The sequence below is a fragment of the Cetorhinus maximus genome, chromosome 13, assembly GCF_964194155.1.
Source record: "Cetorhinus maximus chromosome 13, sCetMax3.hap1.1, whole genome shotgun sequence".
NCBI lineage: Eukaryota > Metazoa > Chordata > Chondrichthyes > Lamniformes > Cetorhinidae > Cetorhinus > Cetorhinus maximus.
The window spans coordinates 78,844,317-78,858,454 of NC_135891.1; the positions used below are offsets into that span (position 1 = coordinate 78,844,317).

General features: G+C 44.2%; 1 protein-coding gene across 1 annotated transcript in view; it reads right to left on the minus strand.

The window, feature by feature from the left end:
* The window catches only part of LOC144688735 (phospholipid phosphatase-related protein type 3-like), a 103,683-nt gene that overhangs the window by 13,085 nt on the left and 76,460 nt on the right, over positions 1-14,138 (minus strand). Inside the window, exon 6 of the mRNA XM_078555630.1 lies at positions 1,268-1,325. Within this exon, the coding sequence (XP_078411756.1) occupies positions 1,268-1,325 (58 nt within the window). The remainder of the gene's footprint in view (positions 1-1,267; positions 1,326-14,138) is intronic.

The following is a 14,138-nucleotide window of genomic DNA, read 5'->3' on the forward strand; positions in this document are numbered from 1 at the left end:
AAGCACCTTGGGATACCTTATAATGTTTACGGCACTGTATAAATATAACTAGTTGTTGTTGTGTTAGTATCATTCTGGTGAATCTGTGCTGTACCCCCTCCATGGCTGATCTGTCCTTCCTAAGGTGCAACATGCAGAGCTGAATGCAATATTCCAGACAGAGTCTGGCAGAGCAGTGCAGGTGAAGACAGGTGCAAAGTGACACAAAGGCTGGTTCAGATTACAAGATAGTCTTATTATTACACCTCAGGGCTATGCTATTTACAATTACATATTGGGTAGTGTCACTCTCCTGAACATAAGCTCTCAGACTATTTAAGGTGTTGGTCAATGTTTCTATGCCAAGAAAATATCTAAAATCCGAAATTTACAAAGGGGATTGGGAACACTCAGGTTAAATGTAATGGGAATGACTCGGAACAGTGGCCTGAATCTTCTGGTCGGCGTGCAGGGGTGGGCCCCGCACGCTAACACGTGAAATGACACACGGTGACGTCGGGCGTGCGTCCTGACGTTACTGTGCGTCATTCAGATTTTCAGGTTGGCGAGAGCGCACTGGAGTCAGCTGCGCGCCCGCCGAACTGTCAAAGGCCTATTAAGGCCATTTAAATGTCAATTAAAAGAATTAACAGGGCTGCCCGTCCAACCTTAAGGTTGTTGGGCAGGCGAAGAGCCCAGGCAGCCTTCGCATTTATCATGAAACCTCATCCACAGGCTGGTTGAGGTTTCATGAAGGTTTTTAAACTTTAATAAAAGTTTTTAATAAAATCCATAGACATATCCCAGCTCATGTGACACTGTCACATGAGGGGACATGTCCGAATAATTTTTAAAAATCTTTTATTGACTTTTTGATTATGAAATTAAACTCCCTGAGGCACGGAGCTGCCTCAGGGAGATTTCTGTGCTCTTGCGCACACATGCGACTCAGCCTCCTCCGCCCAACCGCACAGGTAGCGCTGAGCACTTCCGGGTGCGTGTCACACCGGGCAGGCCTTAATTGGTCCACCCATCTAAAATGGCGATACGCAGCCTGTGCCTGCTCCCGCTCAGCTCCCCCAATGGGGAGAAAATTCTCTCCAGTGAGATTCCACATAATGGGAAGTAATTTGAGACATTCAAACTCTATGAAAAGTGAATGTAATGAGATTTTGTGGAAGCTCAGATAAATAGAAGAGTGATAACTGTACTGCAAGGAGTCCAGGATTTTCATGTAGAATATAATCTTCCTTCCTCCAGTGTCGGCCCAAATAAATGAGAGACTCACCGAGATATACACTGCAGCGAAGGCCGAGATTGTGGCATGCTGGGAAGGGAAGCTCTTCCTGTGGATAAAACATAATGAAGTATTATGCTAAACACACTCTGCTCATTGTTTATTACAGGCCTGCGATCTGTAATTCTTCCTCTTAACTCTTTGTAAAGCAACCATTTTACTCATCGTAGCACGTGTTCTTTCAACAGAAGGATAAGGTAAAATGAAGTTTCACCTGCAGTATTCCAGTCCCAGTGCTGTTGAACTGAGCGATATAGATCATTGAATTTCACCAGGCTTGCAGTGATTTCCAATGAGACTTTACCTACAGCAGGTAAAGTCAGGGTGAATACACAGCCCAGGTTGTTTTTTAAACTAACATTGATTTTCTCCAATTATGCACCATCAGTCAAACAAAGTGTTAGAAATGTGGAAATTCATGGCCACGATACTTTGGTGCCCAGACCAAAATATTGACCGCTGCACTAGAACACTTTGCATACAGAGGAAATTAGGGGTGCGAAGAGGCCTTTCAACCCATGGAGGAGCCTTTTCTATCATTCAAGAGGGTGATCTGGATCTTAAAACCATCTACCTGCTTTGATTCCTTAACACCTTTATGTCATAGAAATCTATCAAACTCAGTTTTGAAGTTTTCAATTGACCTCCCCAGCCTCAACAGCTTTTTGGTGGAGAGAGGGTTCCAAATTTCAGCTACCCTTTTTGTGAAGAAATGCTTCCTGAATGGCCTAGCTCCACTTTTAAGATTACGCCCCAATTAGAAGAAATAGTTTATCTCTATTTACCCTATCAAATATTTTAATCATATAATCACACCTTATTTAGAGCTTCTATAATTGAGAGGGGAGGTCTTGTGCCACAATGGGTAATGTCCCTGCCTCTGAGCCAGAAGCTCCACATTCGAGGCCCACCCCAGGGCTTGATGGTCAAGGAAAGTGCATTCATAATGTGGCCAAACAGGTCAAGTATCAACTTGTAAATCCTTCCAACACACACCAATGACAAGCGGTAAGAGCAGGAGAGATTCCTGGTCAGCCATGTGATGGAAAGAAAGTTGGAGCCCCATGGTTCCAAGCTACAACATGTGTGTAAAAGTGTATGTTGGCAACTCGGACTCCCTGAATGAACTGTAACACACCACCATACTTGAGAGAATACAAGGCTAATCTATGAAACCTTTCCTCTTAATTTAGCATGTGAATTTACAAGAATAAGGAAAAGACCAGCTGCTCTATCAAGCCTGCCCCACCCACACCATCTTGATGGCTGACATTTCTCCCCCGCTCCCAGATAAACAAAATTCAGAGATTATTTAGAAGGGACAAAAAACACTCTGCTCATTTAACATTGCCTCAAAATATGATCTTCAGATGCAATAAAACATACCCAAGGTACCCTTAATTCAGTACAAGCATTGAATTGCATCCTTTGAGGATCCTCAGTTTACTTATCACTAACTCCAGTAATGAGGCTTTCTCCTGATATGATGCAGACTGAAGCTGATAAGGCACAGAATGAGCTCCTGGATGATACAGTGAAATGGGCTGTGAGAAAAGCAAAGGCTGGGAAAAGCATAGAGCGCTAGGCTCTTGCCTAACCAAGGAACTGAGCTATAAAGGTAGAGCAGACAAAGACTCTTTATGCAGAGGAATTAGTGGAGGAATTAGCACTACCCTGGGACAAAAGCAGATCCACTGTGCTGCAACACTGATTTCACTGGTCATGGCTGGAGCTCAGCTAAGACACAAAAAGACGTTCTCATTGTTGCAGTTTTCATTTGGCTGAACGAGAATGCAAAAGAAAACCAATTCTCTTTAATAATACCACGTCCTATTCTCTGACAGAACAGTGAATAAGCTTGTGAAAATCACTGGCAACATACATGATAATTAAGCTGCTGGTTTATGTATGCAAATGGAGTCATTACTATTCATACTGAAGTAAGGCTGGGTCGCACTGCCAAGAAGAAACAGGAGAACAGATGTGGGCTCCAAATTATATGGCATAACTCACCAATTAAATAGCTCACAATATAAGGGATTCTCAGTCAGTTCAAAAGGCCTCCTAGTAGGTGGCTAGTTAGGATGTCCACCCATTGGCAACCATGTTCATGTGGAATGATCCCTCATAAAAGATTGAAGTTCAACTGCCTTCTTCTCTAAGTCCACCAGGCCAATCTTCCCCTAAAGTTGTCCACTGTCTGAGACCTGAATGTACATCTTTCTGTAGCTTGTATTTCCCCTCATGCCCTCTTTGAGCTTATCTTGCTCACGAGACTTATCTCCTGCTCCCTTAAGCCTATTCCCAATAAACTGCTGATCACCCACCTTCCCTTCCTGGATGCCATGTTAGCTGATAACGTTATCCATTCATCTCTCCTTCAAATTTGCCATCATCACAACTCTCATACCCCCTCCAAAAAAAAATCACTTGATCCCTCTATCCCAGCTCAACATCCAACCTCACTTTCCTCTCCAAAATCCTTGTTATTGACTCCCAAATCTATGCTAATTTTTCTTGCATCTCTCCGAAATCAGGTTTCCTGGCCACAACCACTGTATTGAGTTGACATGTAGCTCTACCTCAACACCACCTGGCGCGATCCTTCCAATGTCTGATCAGTTCCACTGCTTGGCTGATGACCAATTCTGGATGAGCAGAAACTTCATTCATTTAAATACTGGAAAAACTGAAGCCATTGTCTTTGGGCCCAGCTTCAATCTCCATTCGCTAAGCATTGATTCCATCCCACTCCTTGGTAACTTTGTAAGGCTGAATCAGACCATTCGCAACCTTGGTATCTGATTTGACACTCAGATGAGCTTCTAAACCCACACCAGACCACGTACTTCCACCTCCATAACATCGCCCATGTTCACCTCACCCTCAGCTTATTTGCAGCTGAAACCCTCATTCCTGCCTTTGTTACCATTAGACATGACTATTCCAATGCACTTCTGGCTGGCCTCCCATTTTCCTACCTCCATAAACTTGAGCTTGTTCAAATCTCTGCTTCCCTTACCCTAATGGACACTAAGTTCCAGTTCGGCAATACTATCTCTCCAACCTGCTTCAGGCCATCAGCCATCTGAGATATTGGGCTGAACTTTCCCTCCGCTGGGGGGGTTTTGCGTGGGTGGGCGTGAGCAAGTGCGCACCCGATTGGCGCCCCGATCGGGTGTGCGCTGCCATTTTACATGGGTGGGCGTTTAAGGCCCGCCCAGCATGACGCTCACCTGGAAGCACTGAGCGCTCCCTGTGTGGGCAGGGGGGGATTCCTTGAGTCGGGAGGTGCCTCAGGGAGCACAGAGGTGCCTCAGGGAGATTAGTTAAAGTTTTTAAAAGCTAAATACAGAAAAGAAAATATTATAAGACATGTCCCCTCATGTGACAGTGTCACAGGAGCTGGGACATGTCAAGGAACATTAATGGAAAACTTTATTTAATTTATAAAAACTTCATGAAACCTCATCCCGCCCGTGGATGAGGTTTGATGAAAAATGCGAAGGCTGCCTGGGCTCTTTGCCTGCCCACCAACCTTAAGTTTGGACGGGCAGCTCATTTAACTATGTTAATTAGTTTTGAACGGGCCTTAATAGGCCTTTGACAGTTTGGTGGGCATGCAGCCGACTCAGCTGCATGCCCGCCGAACTGAAAATCTAAATGACGTGCGGTGACGTCAGGACACCCGTCCGACGCCACTGCGCGTCATTTTACATGTCGCCGAGCGAGCCCAACCCCCGCTCGCCAACCGGAAAATTCTTCCCATGATGTTATGTGAAGGCAAAGATTTTTCTTTCAGTATTACTGAAAAAAGAGACATGCTGTCAAAGTTTTTCATCTTACATCCAGGACAAATACAAGAACACCAAATTTCAAAGAGAACAACAATTTATACTGCATGAGAAAAGGGGTGCAGTATAAATTGATGTTCCTTTTGAAATTTGGCATTCTTGTATCTGTCCTGATAAGTGCAAAATGAAAAGCTTCGACAACATGACTCTCTTTTTAGCAATATTCAACTTCTGTGCTACCAAGTGACTATTTTTCTTTCAATTGGAGCATCACTGTATCAAGTATCGATGGAAATCATAGCCAGCTGACTGCAACTGGTAATGAGGGCAGAAAAACACAGTGCATGTGCCAGAAAGAAAGAATGAATGAATGCTTATGAAAATAAGGGTCAAGATCACAATGTTTTTGAAGAATGAATGTGAGATTCCTTTACTATGATTTCGACAATCTTCCAATCATTTCTGGTCATTTAAAAAGCATCTTTCAAAAATATTGGCTACTCAGTCAACAATATTCCAAATCCTTTTAAAATTAAGATTTAAACAGGAATTTAGAAGGATTAGGCCATTCGGCCCCTCAAGCCTGTTCTATCAATCATTTGTATCATGGTTGATCTGCATCTTAAACTGCCTTAGCTCCATATTCCTTATTGAATAAAAATCCATCAATCGGATTTTGAATGCTCCAGTTGACTTCCAAAATCCACAGTCTTTTGGGAGAGAGAATCCCAGATTCCCACTACCCTGTGTGAAAAAGTGCATCCTGATCTCACTCCTAAGTGGCCTAGTTCTGATTTTAGGATTATGTCCGCTCGTTCTTGATTCCCCCACCAGCAGGAATTGTTTCTCTGTATCCACCCTAGAGAATTCTTCTAATATTTTAAAGACCGCAATCAGATCATTCCAAATCTTCTAAGCTCCAAGGGAATACAAGCCAAGTTTATGCATTCTCTCCTCATAATTTAGTGCTCTAAACCCCAATATCATTAGCTTTTTTTACTTAAAAAAAAGCTTACTCTAATTGTAAAATACTTTGTATCCTCAATCTCGGCCTCTGAGGCAATATCTCCAATGTTATAATTTAAAACACTGATTGACTGTCCCTCAATCTTTCCTGCTGGTTTTTTGACTGGTTGTGTGCTATAATCATGTTAGATCTTTTCACTATGCCAAAAGGATTTGCAATTCAGGGAGAATTCAAATGTATTTTAAAAACTAGATTCTGATTTCTGTTTTTCCAGCTGCTTAATATCCCCCATTCATTCCCTGCTATCTGGCATCCAGAGTTTAATCTAATTACAGCATTTATATTCCTTGCTGTCTCTCTTGTCGAGACTGCAGGACTATAATTTGGCGTGTGTCTCTATTCTTGCTGTCAGATGTTGGATATATCACAAAATTCTAATAATCTTGGCTCTCGCGTTCCTGAGTTGTCAGGGTACACTTCTCGTCTTCTTATATGACTTGTTTTTCTGACTTGCTGATTGTCACGAGCTGTTGACAGCTGAGGTTTCCCTGCTCTCCTAGTCCCATCTCAATGCTTCCCAGTTTTGTGTCAGTTTATTAACAGGTGTGTGATTGGGATGGCGACAGGTGCCTTGTGAAATTGGCCCTGCTGGCTGCGGGGAAGACGGAAAGACCTGGAAGAATTGAGATTGGAGAGTCACCACGAACACATGCTGGATCAATGCTTGCAAAGCAGGTAATGGCTAACTCAGCTGTTGAACAGCTGCGGACGATAGAAAATGCCAGATGATTGCACTGACCCGCGGCCGAATTAGTGTGTCAAACTCAGGTGTTGCTGTTGGGTTTGTTTCTGTATCCCTGGATGAGAGGAAGGTCCCTCATTCAAAGGCACTCAGTACCTGATTAAGGGGCATAACATTGGGAAGGGTGGGGATGCTGAAATCCACCCCCTGCCCTTGCCTCTGACCCCCTTACTCACTTGCCTATGACAACAATCTGAAGGCTCCCACCCCACTCTCAATCACCCTTGGCATGGGTCCCTTGTTGATTCTGGGCCTTGGGTGGATGCATTACCATCAGCTGCCACTGCTTCTAGGGTCCTTAATCCTTAGGAAAGCCCAACACTGGCCAGTTAAGTGCCTGATGGGCACTTTATTTCATAGGGCATTCCGTGACTAAGGCTACATGGGGCTCCTGTTGGCGGGGCAAGACCCCAGTCACAAGCATGAAATTCTGCCCCAGGCCTCAAGCACAAAAATCGAGGCTGACATCCCAGAGCAGTGCTGGGGGAAAGCTGCATTGTTGGAGGTGCTATCCTTCAGATGAGATGTTAAGCCAAATACTTATCTTCCCTCTCACATGGACGTAAATATTCAATGGCACTATTTTGAAGAAGAGCAGGGTAGCTGTCCATGGTGTACTGGCCAATATTCATCTTTCAATCAGCATATCACAAAAACATATTATTTGGTCATTGTCACATTGCTGTTTGTGGGAGCTTGCTGTGCGCAGACTGGCTGCTGTGGTTCCTACGTTACACAGTGACTAGACTTCAAAAGTATACAATTGGCTGTAAACTGCTCTGAAGTATCTGGTGGTTGCAAAAGATGTATTGTAAATGCAAGTCAATGTGCCAAGACCACTATAGCAGCCATGTGTTCCTAACATTTACAGACCCTGTGCTGCTGAACTTGTCCTGACCTTGTTAAGGACCCATGATCCTGAATATCTCTGCAAGGACCTGATGAAAAGACTTTGTCATTCTGGATCCATCCACAAAGGGGAAACATTAACTCCCAGACAGGAAGCTGGCAGGGCATGTGGTCAACCTTCCCCAGAGCTGCAGTCAGAGGACTTGGGTACATTTTAATGGCAGGGCCTTATTTACATGGCCACCTGAAATAGATGCCCAGAGGCAGCTCACCAACACTCTGCCCGTGGATATTAGGTGCCCACAGGACTGGGAAGGTGGGTGAAGGGACTGAGGTGGCAGCAGACCTAACTTGTTTAGTGAGGCCTGGAGCAGCTCAACTGTTCTCTGAGCCCTATAAAGTAAACTTCAACTCTTACCCTACAGGGCTTCTGCTTTGTACATGCCAGGTTATATTGAACATGGTGCTCACAGACAACATCCCTCTCAGTTGGTCATTAGAATTGCATCAGGCTCCTATCTAAGTGATGTGTGTTATGGTTTCTATCTGAGTGGTGTAACTAAGATGGGTCCTAGCTAATTTGATGTGACCCCCCCACAAATTTGCCTAAATGTATTAGGTCAGGCAGGCACCTCTTCCATCTGATAAACGGCTTTGTTAAAATGGATGCCGGGCAGGAACCAAGTGCTGAATGGAGTGTTTCTAATTTGACTGAATGGAGGAATTTAAAATTCTCCCCTCAAGTCTCTCCACCAGATTTCTGTGGCTTGTTGAATTCCCTCTCAGGGAGGGAGTGAAGGCTTTGACCTTGGGACCCCAATTCATTCTATGCTATCAGAGTTCAACAGCATCAAATTCACTGGATGCCTGATTCCATTTCAGTTACCTCCAGGAGCATTCGGTTACTTATTACAGACTTGTGCAGTATCAGTGCTGAATACCTTAATGTCTTGGTTAAGTTAATATGTTCATTTGTTACTAATATTATGTTATACAATTTCCACCCACAAGTGTTAGTTCATCATTGGAGTTTCACCAGCACACAAATAGAATGGATGACTCAATGTCAGAAGAGTGCAGGCCCCATTTTCAAGCTCACTGTTTATGTAGGAGGTGCAGGGCTACACAGGAACACTCCCCCAATGTGGTGTATTGAACAGGAGTAGAATGTTATCTTACTGTATAGCACCCTCAATAAATGCCCAAGCACTAAGAAGGAGAGTCATATGGACAGAAGAGCTAGGAAGGGTTGAGGGTAATGCTGGACAAAAGGACAGTCTGGGCCACAGACACGACCGACAGGTCAGGGTTGGTGGTGTTGCCCATTGCTTTGGGATAACAAAATCATTTTGGAAAGACAAAGAAATATCAGGCCAGAAATGACTGTTGCCAACTAACTGGCCAATTTTTAACACATTCAGTTTGACATTCCTCTGTCCACCATTGGTAATGTTATGGTTACATTGATTGGCTGGTAATCTAGAGTTTAGAACTAATAATGCAGAGAAATGGAGCTCGAGTCCTACCTTAGCAGTTTGAGACTTTGAATTCAGTTTATATGTGAATCTAGTCCCACATAAAAGTGGTTGCACCTCAACTATTCTCTGGGACTGAATGATCCCCCCGTTGGGGGGGGGATTGTGCGGGGGCGGGCGGGAGCGAGCGCGAACCTGATCGGCGCCCCTGATCGGCGCCCCTGATCGGGTCCGTGCCGCCATTTTACGTGGGCGGGCCAATTAAGGCCTGCCCAGCGTGACGCTCGCCCGGAAGCACTGAGTGCTCCCTGTGCAGGCGGGGGTGGGGATTCCCTGAGTCGGGGCTTGCGCTCTTTCACACATGCGCTAAGGGGGGACAGAAATCTCCCTGAGGCACAGAGGTGCCTCAGGGAGATTTGTTTAACTTTTAAACATCTAAATAAAGCAATTAAAAACTTTTAAAATATGTCCCCTCATGTGACAGTGTCATATGAGCTGGGACATGGCAATGAATTTTTAAAATAATTTTTATTAAATTTTTAAATACTTCATAAAACCTCATCCCGCCCGCGATAGCAGGGCACATCTTTCATAGCATGAACAGACCCAAAGTGCCTTTCTTTTGGTTTGTATTCAAGGTTATGCCTACAAGAGTAGGAATAATTATTAGTGAATTGACATCAATCTATTTAGTGACTGCATCATTGTGTTCTTTTAACCATTGATGAGTGAGACAGTGGTAGTGTAATCATTACGTGCCTGTACCAGTAAATCAGAGAATGCAAGTTGAAATTCCTCCATGGTATTATGGGAATTTTTGAATTCAGTTTTTGACAAAAACTTAGAGCAAAAGTGGCTGCCTTCTGGGACACGGGGAGAAGGTGGGAATGGGATCAACTGGATTGCTCCTCGAAAGAGCTGACACAGTGTCGATGGCCTCTTTCTGTGCTGTGCCAGTTGATGACTCCATGATTTTATGAAGCTATTAGATTGTCATAACTAAAGAATTAGGGAACGAAACTTCAGTCCAGCCTGTATCTGACACCAGCCCCACACTAACAGATGTAAACAGGTATGATATAGTCAGGATTACGGAGACATGGCTGCAGGGTGACCGGGGTGGGAACTGAACATCCAGGGGTATTCAGTATAGAGGAAGGACAGACAAAAAGGAAAAGGCGGTGGAGTTGTATTGCTTGTTAAAGAGGAAATTAACGCAATAGTGAGGAAAGATATTAGCTCCGACGATGTGGAATCTGTATGGGTAGAGCTGAGAAACACTAAGGGGCAAAAAACGTTAGTGGGGGTTGTATATAGACCCCAAGCTGTAGTGGTGATGTTGGGAATGGCATTAAACAGGAAATTAGAGACGCATGTAATAAAGGAACATCTGTAATTATGGGTGACTTTAATCTGCATATAGATTGGGTAAATCAAATTATTAACAATACCGTAGAGGAGGAATTCCTGGAATGTATACAGGATGGTTTTCTGGACCAATACGTTGAGGAACCAACTAGAGAACAGGCCATCCTAAACTGGGTATTGTGTAATGAGAAAGGAATAATTGGCAATCTAGTTGTGCGAGGCCCCTTGGGGATGTGCGACCATAATATGATAGAATTCTTCATCAAGATGGAGAGTGATGTAGTTGATTCTGAGACGAGGGTCCTGAATCATAATAAAGGAATCTACGATGGTATGAGGCGTGAGTTGGCTATGATGGATTGGGAAACGTTACTTAAAGGGATGATGGTGGATAGGCAATGGCAAACATTCAAAGAGCGCATGGGTGAACTGCAACAATTGTCTATTCCTGCCTGGCACAAAAGTAAAATAGGAAAGGTGGCCAAACCATGGCTTACAAGGGAAATTAAAGATATTATTAGATCCAAGGAAGAGGCTTAGAAATTGGCCAGAAAAAACAACAGACCTGAGGATTGGGAGCACTTTAGAATTCAGCAAAGGAGGACCAAAGGATTGATTAAGGCCAGGATTTTCCCATTAGTGATTTGGGGGCGGGGCCCACTCGCTGACGGGAAAATGACGTGGAATGACGTCGGGAGGAACCCCCGAAGTCATCCTGGTCCCTTTAAATTTTTAGAAAGGCAGGCGGACAGCAAAATCAGCTGCCTGCCGCCGACCTGTCAATGGCCAATTAAGGACACTGACAGGCTAAGTAAGATCATTAAAGACCTGCCTGTCCAACCTTAAGGCTAGCGGGCAGGCCAGGAGCCCCAGCGGGCTTCAGATAATACATGAAACCTCATCCATGTCCGTGTTTAAAAAGTTTAATAAAGTTTATGTCATTTTTATTAACATGTCCCATCTCATGTAACATGAGGGGGACATGTTAATAATATTTTTATTTTTCTATTTTTTAACTTTTGTGCACTGTCACTAATCTCCTTGAGACAGCACTTAGTCTCAGGGAGAAGTGCGCTCTTTCGCGTGCATGCACGAAAGAGCGCACTTTGACAGCTGGGGAATCCCTCCCCCACCCGCAAAGGAAGCACATAGCGCTTCCTGTTGGGCAGGCCACTCGGCGGGCCTTAATTGGCCCACCCACTCAAAATGGCGGCGGGCTTCGTTTCAGCGGCTGGGGTCGGCTGTCCGCCCACCACCGAGCCAGTGGGGCCCGCACGCCCAACAAAGGCAAAATTCTGCCCTAAGAAGGGGAAAATAGAGTATGAGAGTAAGCTTGCGGGGAACATAAAAACTGACTATACAAGTTTCTATAGGTATGTGAAGAGAAAAAGATTGGTGAAGACAAATGTAGGTCCCTTACAGTCAGAGACAGGGAAATTTATAATGGGGAACAACGGAATGGCTGACCAACTAAATACATACATTGGTTCTGTCTTCACAAAGGAGGACACAAATAACATACCAGAAATGTTGGGGAACACAGGGTTTAGTGAGAGGGAAGAACTGAAAGAAATCAGTATTAGTAGGGAAATGGTGTTGGGGAAATTGATGGGATTGAAGGCCAATAAATCCCCAGGGCTTGATAATCTACATCCCAGAGTATTTAAGGAAGTGGCCCTAGAAATAGTGGATGCATTGGTGGTCATCTTCTGAGATTCTATAGACTCTGGAACAGTTCCTACAGATTGGAGGGTAACTAATATAACCCCACTATTTAAAAAAGGAGATAGAGAGAAAACAGGGAATTGTAGACCAATCAGCCTGAGGTCGATATTGAGGAAAATTCTTATAAATCTTATAAAAGATTTAATAGCTGAGCACTGGGAAAACAGTGGCAGTATCGGACATAGTCAGCGGGGATTTACAAAAGGGAAACCATGCTTGACAAATCTACTGGAATTTTTTGAGGATGTAACTAGTAGAGTTGATGAGGGGGAGCCAGTGGATGTGGTTTATTTGGACTTTCAAACGGCTTTCGACAAAGTCCCACATAAGAGATTAGCGTGTAAAGTTAAAGCACATGGGAAGGGGGTATTGAGATGGATAGAAAACTGGTTGGCAGGGAGGAAACAAAAAGCAGGAATAGACGGGTCTTTTTACGAATGGCAGGCAGTGACTAATGGGGTACCGCAGGGATCAGCTATTCACAATATATATTAATGATTTAGATGAGGGAGCTAAACGTAATATCTCCAAATTTGCAGATGACACAAAGCTGGGTAGGAGGGTGAGCTGTGAGGAGGATGCAGAGATGCTTCAATGTGATTTGGACAAGCTGAGTGAGTGGGCAAATGCATGGCAGATGCAATATAATGTGGATAAATGTGAGGTTATCCACTTTGGTAGCAAAAACAGGAAGGCAGATTATTATCTGAATGGCTATAAATTGTGAGAGGGGAATATGCAACGAGACCTGGGTGTCCTTGTACACCAGTCGTTAAAGGTAAGCATGCAGGTGCAGCAGGCGGTAAAGAAGGCAAATGGCATGTTGGCCTCCATAGCGAGAGGATTCGAGAGGAGCAGGGATGTCTTGCTGCAATTATACAGGGCCCTGGTGAGACCACACTTGGAATATTGTGTGCAGTTTTGGCCTCCTTATCTGAGGAAGGATGTACTTGCTATAGAGGGAGTGCAGCAAAGGTTTACCCGACTGATTCCTGGGATGGCAGGACTGACACTTGAGGAGATATTGAGACGATTAGGATTATATTCGCTGGAGTTCAGAAGAATGAGCGGGGATCTCATAGAAACCTATAAAGTGCTAACAGGACTAGACAGGGTAGATGCGGGAAAGGTGTTCCCGATGGTGGGGGAGTCCAGAACCAGGGGTCACGGCCTGAGGATATGGGATAGACCATTTAGGACTGAGATGAGGAGAAATTTCTTCACCCAGAGAGTGGTGAGCCTGTGGAATTCATTACCACAGAAAGTAGTTGAGGCCAAAACATTGTATGTTTTCAAGAAGGAGTTAGATATAGCTCTTGGGGTGAAAGGGATCAAAGGATATGGGGAGAAAGCAGGAGCAGGCTATTGAGTTGGATGACCAGCCATGATCATAATGAATGGCGGAGCAGGTTCGAAGGGCTGAATGGCCTACTCCTGCCCCTATTTTCTATACTTCTATGTTTCTAACATGATTAAAACCTAACAACCCTTTAAAAAGGGTTGGCTGGACTGGAAAATTTTTGTTATGAGGAAGGCTTGGATTGTTTGACAGGGTGCGGATGGCTTAATTGAAGTGTATAAAATTATGAGGGTCCTTGGTTGAATCAATGTGGATGACATATTTACCTTAACAGATGGGTCAAAAATAAGGGGAAGCAGATTTAAAGTAACTGGTAGAAGGCTTCGATGAGAGATGAGGAAACATTTTTTTCCGGCAGCGGGCAATAGGGACTTGGAACTCATGCCTGAAAGGGTGATGGGGGCAGAAACTCTCATCATAGTTAAAAATGTTCTTGGATGTCTACTTGAAGAGCTGGGACCTGCAGGGCTACAGACCTAGTGCGGGAAGGTGAGATTAGGCTCGGTAGTTTATCGCCCACTA